This window comes from Grampus griseus (assembly GCF_964374135.1).
Source record: "Grampus griseus genome assembly, chromosome: 11".
Taxonomy (NCBI): Eukaryota; Metazoa; Chordata; class Mammalia; order Artiodactyla; family Delphinidae; genus Grampus; species Grampus griseus.
This window is the reverse complement of record NC_139005.1, coordinates 42,296,664-42,306,219: the sequence shown is the minus strand read 5'-3', so window position 1 is coordinate 42,306,219 and position 9,556 is coordinate 42,296,664. Positions and strand designations below refer to the sequence as shown.

At 55.3% G+C, this 9,556-nt stretch overlaps 1 protein-coding gene across 1 annotated transcript; it reads left to right on the top strand.

Annotated features, from left to right (window-relative positions):
* Positions 1-763: 763 nt before the first annotated feature.
* On the top strand, positions 764-8,601 carry KRT78 (keratin 78; the record flags this gene model as incomplete). The annotated part of the gene is made up of 9 exons (XM_082666299.1): positions 764-1,129; positions 1,490-1,704; positions 2,758-2,818; positions 3,291-3,386; positions 4,219-4,383; positions 4,743-4,868; positions 7,426-7,646; positions 8,228-8,262; positions 8,342-8,601. The coding sequence occupies 9 exons, from the start codon at positions 764-766 to the stop codon at positions 8,599-8,601; spliced, it is 1,545 nt and encodes a 514-aa protein (XP_082522425.1).
* Positions 8,602-9,556: the final 955 nt, after the last annotated feature.

The following is a 9,556-nucleotide window of genomic DNA, read 5'->3' as shown; positions in this document are numbered from 1 at the left end:
TCCCGTTGTGGAGCACAGGCTCCGGACGCGCAGGCTCAGTAGTTGTGGCTCACGGGCCCAGCCGCTCCGCGGCACGTGGGATCTTCCCGGACCGGGGCACGAACCCATGTCCCCTGCATCGGCAGGCGGACTCTCAACCACTGCGCCACCAGGGAAGCCCTGCAGTGTCTTTTAGCTAACGATGACAATAACACCTCTATTAACCTCCTGGCTTCTCCTGTGCTGCAAAGTGCCTTCCTCCTCCTCCTCTCGAATGTAGGCCCTCCCTCGGGAAGATGCACTCCTCTGTCCAGCATCTGCAGGGCACTCAAGGGCTCCATCTGAACCCCCTCCATCTTCTTTTCCCTTTGAATGTGCCTCCCTTCTTCCCCATCTCCTCCTCCAGGAAGCCTTCCTTGAATGACCCTCAGGAAGTTTGCTCAGGGCCATCTCCCCCCATCCCCCAGCACTGAAATCCAGGTCTCTGGCTACTTCCTGGTCTTCAGAATGTGCCCATCCCTCCTATAGCCTGGGAGCTCTGAGGGCAGGCTCTGGGTCTCTTCCTTGGGCTCTGCACTTGCCAGGCACCTATTCCCCAGGCGTGTCAGAAGAGGCCAGCTGGAGTCAGTGACAGACACACTCAGGCCAAGAGCATCTTGCTCTCCAAGACCCAGCCCAGGCACGGGAGGAGATAAAAGTCTTGTGCCGTCCCGGGGCCTCAGGGCAGGAACACACACACCTTGAGGATCCTCTGTCTGTAGCTGTGAAACCTTCAGTCTCTGCCATGTCTCTCTCTCCCTGCCGGGCCCAGAGGGGCTTCAGTGCTTGCTCAGCCTGTTCTGCTCGCTTGGGGGGCCGAGGCAGGGTCAACTTCAGCAGCAGGAGCCTCAGTTCCTTTGGGGGGTGCCAAGGAGGCTCTTGTGGGAGGGCCTGGGGTTCAAGGGGAAGGCTAGGGGTGAGGTATGGGGAGGGGGTCGGTGGGCCTGGGCTTTCCCCGTGCCCTCCGGGAGGCATCCAGGAAGTGGCCATCAACCAGAATCTGCTGACCCCACTGAAGATTGGGATCGACTCCCAGTTCCAGGTGGTTCAGACTCAGCAGACCCAACAGATTAGAACCCTCAACAACCAGTTTGCTTCTTTCATTGACAAGGTGAGGGTGAACTCAGCTAAGCCCCTGTGTCTGTGACTCCCTCGAGGAACTGTTCTCGATGGACTTGGGAATGGGGAAGTCTGGTCTCCTACTAGTTTTCTAATCACTTCTGCAGCAAGGAAGTCCCTCCTGTGGTCTAACTGGAGGCTCTCTGGTTATGCTGAGGCTCTGTTTAATTAGTGTTTTGAAATTCCCTTTATAAAAATGTCATTATAATTCATTTAGTGTGTTGGAAAATATTTATCAAAGGCCTTAAAGGCTCCGGGCTGGCTAGAGGGTTGCTCAGGCTTTATTTCCCAGAGGCTGTGCCCAAGGAGTCTGGCAGGGGCTTGCCTCAGGGACCCGCTGTTTGTGCTGTAGGTGCGGTTCCTGGAGCAGCAGAACAAGGTCCTGGAGACCAAGTGGGACTTGCTGCAGCAGCAGGAGTTGAGTGACAGTCCCCAGGCCCTGCAGTCTTTCTTCGAGGCCTGTCTGTTCCAGCTCAGGAAGCAGCTGGAGCAGCTGCAGGGAGAACGGGTGTCTCTGGACGCCGAGCTGAAGTCCTGCCAGTACCAGCAGGAGGAGTATAAAGCCAAGTAGGCAAAATGCAGCATCTCCATGGGCCCTGGATGGGGGCTGGGAGGGCTTGAATCAGGCTGTCAGCCAGAGGGTATCTCACTGCTGAGCTCCCAGGGTCACATGACCGGTCTCCCCTCTAGCCCCTCCGCATCCCCATTCCCTCTGATTCTCAGGGGGCCCCACCTGCTGCAAGTAAGTGGTCCCACAGCCCCTGATACCCAGGACTGGAGAGCCTCGATTCTAGCAGGCCCCAGTTACGAGGGCCACATTTCTGGTCAAGGCTGGCAGGGGCTTATTAAACAATGCCTATGTGGGTTTTTTTCTTGAGAAATTTCTGTTGAGCAGGCTGTGGGTCAAAGTGACTCAGACATTCTCTGGTCTCAGAGGTGGAAGAGAATTCATTAGTGGGAACATTCCTAGGCCTGTGGCATGACTCACAGGTAGGCTGTGGTTCTGGGTTCCCCGCCAGGTCACCTGGTGATATGGAGAGAGCCCTGGACCAACAGGAGGCTTGGGGTTAGTGACTGTGAGCAAGGAATAGCTGTGTGGCCTTGGGCAAGGCATCTTACCTTTCCCAGCCTCAGTTTCCATATCTGTGGACTGGGAAAATGCCACTTGCCTTTCTTACCTTCCGGAAACATTGGGAACATTGCTCCAGGACACAGGTGGAAGGTCCTGGAAAGATTGGGGCCAGGAGACCTGTGTTTTAGATCTGCTTGGGCCACCTAATTATCTAGGACTTGGGCACATCTTGTAATCTCTCTAATAAAATCCAAAATGCCTGCTTCAGATGATGATTGTGAGTGGCAAGTGAGAAGAGTGTTTGAATGTGCCTTAGAAACATGAAGCAAAGTCGCCTGATGTCACAAGTCGACCTGGGCTGAAAGAGTGAAGAGGGACATAAGACATGACAAAGCTTCCTGATGGAAGAGTAGAGAAGCAGGCTGGTGGCGTGTCCTGCTTTGGAGCATCTAAAGCAGAGTGGCCTTTGCAGGGAGGGTGTACTTGGAGAGGGGCCTGGGCTCTGATGCTGGCACTCCAGGCAGCGTCTTTCTATACTTACTTGGCAGGTATGAACGGGAGGCCCACAGGTGCGCCACACTGGAGAAAGACTTCGTGGTCCTCAAAAAGGTGAGGGTGGGGTCAGCTGCTCTACCCGAACCCCGAGCATCCACCGTGCACAGAGCCCAGTCCTGGGCTGGGAGGGCAGTGGGTGGGAGATCCTCACGCACGACATGCTGTCACACTGCCTCTAGGGACCCTCTGAGGAAATGGGACGTCTACGTAGACGCAGGGGGACCCTAGGACAAGATCCAACTGAGGGACTATGTGATGAGCCCTGGTGTCACTGTGGGAGAGGGTGGGGAGGGAGTGGAAGAAACAGGACTAGTTAGGATGAATCAGGGAAGGCTTCCTGAAGGTGGTGTGGGTCAGTGTCAGGCAAAAGAGAGAGCAGGGCAGGGCGGGGCTGGAGGAGGAAGGAATGGGAGCTGGAGATGGCCATGGGGTGGGTGTTGGGCAGTGTGTGAACAGAACTCTTGGGTCAGAGTGGGACCCCCAAAGAGGGAGTGGGGGTATATGGCTTTTATCTTCCTGTCCCCAGGATGTGGACGGAGTTCTCTCGAGCAAGATGGAGTTGGAAGGCAAGGTGGAGGCTCTGAAAGAGTACATCTGCTTCTTGAGGCGTCTGTATGAAGAAGTATGGATCACTAAGGGCAGAAGTGATGGTCTGCCAGGGGCAGGTGGCGGGAGGGAAGAGGACAGGGTGGGCAGGCTCCTGTGGCAATAGTGGGAGTGGCTGGGAGGTGAAGCCTGGTTAGAGTGAATTAGATGCCGGTCATTCAGTCCTTTGATAAACAGTTACTGAGAATGTACCATGTGAATTACTAGGTATTGGGGATACACCAGTGAACAACCAGACAAAAATCATGAAGCTTGCTTTCTATTGGGAGACAGACAATAAACACTAGACCTAGTAAATAAATAAATGACCAAGTATGTTAGAAAGTGATAAATACTATGGGAATAAGGAAAATTAGAACAGGGAAAGGAGGATTGGGAATGCGGCAGGGGGGTAGGGCAGGTGGCGATTTCAAATAGGGTGGTTGGCATGGCCTTATTTAGAAGACAAAATCTGAGCCAAGATCTGAAGGAAGTGAGGGAGACAGACACACAGTGGGGAATCTGGGAGTCCAGGCAGAGGGTGCTGGTGTCTTTGAGGAAATGCAAGGAGGCTGCTGTGACTGGAGCAATGGGAACAAGAGAGAGGATGTGTTAGGAGGTCAGGGGAGCGATGGGGACCAGGTGATTTCAGACCCTGCTGGACACGTTCCTTTAATGTCCACGAGTCGTTGGACAGCCCTCAATTCCAGAAAAGGACACAGCCCCGCAGAGGGCAGGGTGTGCTCATTGTCACCCGGCACGAACGAGGGCTGCCTCCGAAGGAAGAGGGCACACTGCCCACCTGCCCGGGGCTCCAAGGGGAAAGGGAGCTGGGGGGCCAATGGACACTGAGTCAGTCTTCCCCACAGGAGCTGGGCCAGCTGCAGACCCAGGCCAGCGACATGTCTGTGGTGTTGTCCATGGAAAACAACCGCCACCTGGACTTCAGAGACCTCATCACCGAGGTCTGTGCCCGGTACGAGGAGATCGCTGGGACCAGCAAAGCCGAGGCTGAGATGCTGTACCAGACCAAGGTGCCAGGGCCGGGGGACAGGCACCATGCTGGAAATGGCTGGGTCTCCCTGCCTGCCCCCCCAGGGTGGTCGTCCACCTTGGTCCCGTTGGGCAGTTGTAATAACCTCTCTGAAGCACCAGGGCTGGGTGGGCACCATGTTTCCCCTCTCCAGGAGGGAGGCAATGCAGGGAAACTGTGGGAGATGAGCCCAGACTTCCGCAACCACATCCCACCGTGTCCTGGTTTTCCAAGCGTTTTAACCCGCTTCCCAAATGAGGATGTGAGGAGGCAGAGAACCGGGGCCATGGTGTTCCTCATGGTCTTGGGGTCAAAGGTGAGGGTCCTCTCCACTGACGGTGTCACCCCATCCCCCATCAGTACCGGGAGCTTCAGGTGTCTGCCCAGCTTCATGGGGACCGAATGAAGGGGACCAAAGTCCAGATCATTCAGCTGCAGCAGGCAATTCAGAAGCTGCAGAGTCAGACTGAGAACCTCAAAAAGCAGGTGAGGGTGCCAGAGCCCCCAAGCCCTCTGTCTTACCACCTTTGTGCCAGGGTCACTGCTGGGTTTGTGTGAAACTTTGATAACTGGCTGGGGGTTTGGCTAATTTGGGGTGGAGAGAACTTCAAGCCCCGTTTCAGAGGCGTTCAGCTCTCCTCCTGGGAATTCTAGCTGCATGGGCTCTGCACTGCCAACCCTGGCCCCAGCCCTCACGCTGCATTCCGTGTCTACATGCACATCTTGCTTTCAGCTCCTTGGGGAGAGGGTTAATTCATCTCTTTTCTTATCTCTTCTTTTGATACTTACTCGTCAAGCCCAGTAAGGACTCTAAGGCCACACGCTGAATTTCCTGGTCCCGTGTTAGGGAGGGAGAGTACCAGGATCTCAGGGAGCGGGGGACATGGGCAGGACGGTGGGGTGCCGAGACCCCCTTAGGGTCAGGTGATGCTGTGGGTGTGAGGAGCTGGGAGAGGTGGAGGGAGAAAATGGCAAGGGCAGGGAGGTGGGTTCCTGCTTCTCCTGGAGACCTGACTTCTAGGTGTGAGGATTACAGATTCTTAAGTTTTCAAGTGTCTTTGCCCTCACTTTCCCCAAGCCCAAAGCATCGTTTTTTTGGGATCAACAGAGGGTTGAGAGCTGAGACCACAGAGTCTGGCGGTTTCCTCAAGCACTTCAGCCTGACTCTCAAGCCATGGGTGGCCTGTCCACATGCAAGCAGGGTCTGCTTCTTGGAGCACAGACCATTCAAAGGCCAGACTCAGTCTCCAACCATTCTGACCTGCTCTCCTTCGGAGTGTGAGGAAGGACCTGAGATGAGGGTGACCAGGTCCTATTACTCAATTTGCTGCCACGGTGTTTTGCCCATAAATGTGGACTTTTTGCTCTGGAAGCTTTGGGGTTCTCTGGGGGTGTCTGATAAGATGCAGATTCCTGGGCTTCCCCCCAGAGAGAGGGAATCTGAGTCTCTAAAGGTGGAGCCAAGAGGGCTTCCCTGGTGGTGCAGTGGTTGAGAGTCCGCCGGCTGATGCAGGGGACACGGGTTCGTGCCCCTGTCCGGGAAGATCCCACATGCCGCGGAGCGGCTGGGCCCATGAGCCATGGCCGCTGAGCCTGCGCGTCTGGAGCCTGTGCTCCGCAACGGGACAGGCCACAACAGTGAGAGGCCCGCGTACCACACACACAAAAAAAGGTGGAGGCAAGAAACCTGCTTTCTCAACTAAGTTCACCCAGGTGACAATGAAGTGCGTGGAGTCTCAGAGACCAGTGGCCAGCACTTAGGAGAGTCACTATGTCCCCATGTCTGGGAAACACAGTCCCCCCTGCATAGCAAGGTGCCTTTCCTGGGAGAATCCTTCTTGGGGTCACAGCCCCCTCTCACTCCTCCTTTTCATGCACAAGCCTGATGAACTGAGGCTACAGTAAGAGTGGTGGACTGGGCCTCAGCTGTTCTGGGTTAGGGTCTCAGCTCCGCCACTCACCTCCTTTCCTAGCCTCAGTTTCTTCACCTGTAGAATGGAGACCCTGTTCCTCATCCATGGGGTGCTTTGTGGTAAGTGAAAGAGAGCCTTTAGGGAATGTCTTCTTTCTTGAACCGAACGTGAGGGAAAATCAACTAGATGGCTGATTGGACAGGGATGCTGTCCTTCCTCTAGGAGTTTTCTGTCGGATTGGAGAGGTGAGCACAGAGAATGTTTTTCAGACCCCAAACTGAGGCCCATGAGACTCTGACAACATCAGGATAAAGTATTTGAAATGGGGCTGTTCCAAAAGCCTCAAGGACACGTGGCCCTCAAGAGGAGACTTGTAGGTAATGACCCGTACGGGACGGGAAGAGCTTTAAGTACCCTAGGAGAGAGAAAGTGCTGCAGGGAAGGTGCTGAGGGTCCACAGGGTGGGGAGAAATAGGGGAAGATCATGGGAGAAAGTGGAGAAGGAGCTGCATTCATTTCCTGTGGCTGCCATACAAAGTGTCACAGACTTGGTGGCTTGAGAGAGCAGAAATCTATTCTGTCAGTTCTGGAGGTTAGAAGTCTGAACTCAGGTGCGGGCAGCCACACTCACTCTGAAGGAGCTGGGGGAATCCTTCCTCACCTCTTCCTGGCCTCTGGTGGCTCCGGAAGTTCCTTGGCATTCCTCGTCTGGTGGTGCATCACTCCCATTTCTGCCTCCATCTTCACACGGCGTCATCTCAGTGTCTGTCTCATCTTTTTCTTGGACACCAGTCACTGGATATAGGGCTCACCCTAAATACAGTGTGATAGCATCTTGAGATCCTTAACTAATTACATCTGCAAAGACCCTATCTCCAAATAAGATTATTTTCTGAAGTTCTTGATGGACCTGACGTTTTTGAGATGCTACTTAACCCACTCTGGGAGTTAAAGAAGCAGAAGAGGCAATGCTCTCTTTGACAATGAGAAGAGCTGGCCATGGCCAGGAATAATTTTGAGCTCTTGAGATGATGGTCCATCTCAGCCTTTAAGTTATATCCACAGTAGGTGCTTTGGGAGTCTGTGTCGGGCTTACAGCCACTTCCTCCCTTATTTCTACCCCTCTCTAGAATGCCAAAATGCAGGCTGCCGTCGCCCATGCAGAGCAGCGTGGGGAGCTGGCCGTCAAGGATGCTCAGACCAAGCTGGCCGAGCTGGAGGCTGCTCTGAGAACCGCCAAGCAGGACGTGGCGCGGCTGTTGCGCGAGTACCAGGAGCTGATGAGCTCGAAGCTCTCCTTGGATGTGGAGATCGCCACCTACCGCAGGCTGCTGGAGGGCGAGGAGAGCAGGTGGGGCTGGTCAGAGGGCCCTGAGGATGTGTGACGGAGGTGGGGGTGGGGGGATGCAAGGCCAACACAGAGTGCTGAGAGATTTCTTTCTTTCTTTCAAAATAAATTTATTTATTTATTTTTGGCTGCGTTGGGTCTCCGTTGCTGCAAGCGGGCTTCCTCTAGTTGTGGCGAGCGGGGGCTACTCTTCGTTGCGGTGCACGGTCTTCTCATTGCGGTGGCTTCTCTTGTTGCGGAGCACGGGCTCTAGGTGCGTGGGCTCAGTAGTTGTGGCGCACGGGCTCAGTTGCTCTGCGGCGTGTGGGTTCTTCCCGGACCAGGGCTCGAACCTGTGTCCTCTGCATTGGCAGGCGGACTCTCAACCACTGCGCCACCAGGGAAGCCCCTCGGATGCTGAGAGGTTTCTTGACCCTGTGAGCCAGCGGGGGTCACCCATTCTGCTGGGAGGGATTTAAAATTGGGGACTGAGGATTTTATCTGCTCAGAGGGTGGCGAGCTGCTCTAAGAGGCTTAAAAGCACCTGGGAACATATTTTCTGCAGCCCTTCTTAGCATTTCTTCCTCTCGTCCTTTTGCCCCCAGGACGTCTGGGGAGTACTCCGGTCAAGTCACTATCTGTGAGTATCAGGGGACTTTGGGAGAGGTGCCCCATGGGGAATCGAGGACCTGCTGTGACCCTGGTGCCTTTCCTGGCAGCTGTTGGGCAAGGCAGCACCATCGTGTCTGGAGGAGCAGATGGTGGCCTGGTGGGCCCTTGTGGACTCGGAGGCGGGAATGGCAGCTTTGGGTCCAGCCGCTCCAGCATCGTGACCGGTGACTCCAACGTCATCCTGGGCTCTGGGCAGGGTCCTGTCTTGGGCTCTTGCTCTGTGTCCGGCTCTGCCTCCAGCTCCACCTGCCACACCATCCTGAAGAAGACGGTCGAGTCAAGTCTGAAGACGTCCATCACATACTGAGTGACCCGGAGGCCATTTGCTCCTCCCGCCCTCCCGCCTTCCTGAGCCCTCTCAGCTCTTCTCCCACTCTTATCACTCCCATCCCTGCATGGCCAGCTCTGTGTCCACTGCCCACAGCCCGAGCCAGCCCACAGGGGGCTCTGCAGAAGTCAGTCGGGTCCGGCCTGCTGTTCTGAATGCTTGCCCAGTCTGGCCTTGTTCCGCGTACTGATTTGCATCTCATTTGTCCGCTGCCTACACTAACCAAGGAGCACAGCGCCGAGCCTCCAGCCAGGCTCGTCCTCTCCTCTCTCCACAGCCTTCAGCCGAGCTAGGAAAACTCCTGGTTGGGCTTGGCCAGACTGCATCCGCATCCCAAGGGAGAGGCCTGAGGCCCACTGACAAGAGCATGAGGGCTGGAACCAAGGGACACCATCCTTGCCCTCTTCAGCAGCCTCTGGGCCTGCATTTCTGTATTTCTGTCCAATTATTTCCTGTGAAATAAAGCAGCACCCAGTTCTCCTGGTAGTGGGTCTTCCTTTCGCTCTCCCTCCCCCTCCCCCCTCCCTCCCTCCCATAAATTTGATTGAGTGCCAGGACTAGGGCTACTCTGGCAAACAAGATCAGACCTATTGTGCCCTCCTAATGTGTCTTTCTCACCCCTTCTGTTCCTGGTGTCTCCTGCACAACCCCTCTGTGCTGAGGTCCTCTGTGTTCTGTCACTTCATCCAGTCCCCTCCCAGTGATGTGCTGGCTCCAGCTCCACCCAGGGTGGCAAACCTGGGTCTTGTCACCTCACCCCCATCTCTCACCTCTGAGCTTTAACCTGACCTTCCCCTGGGCAGGTTAATAATTCAGCAATGATGCTGAGCCATAGCCTTAAATATGTGTTGAAAGGGCCTTTAGAGGACAGGCTGCAGGCCAGAGATGAAGGCTCCTTTTGGCAATGTGCGGCTTCTCTGCCGCTCCTTCCAGC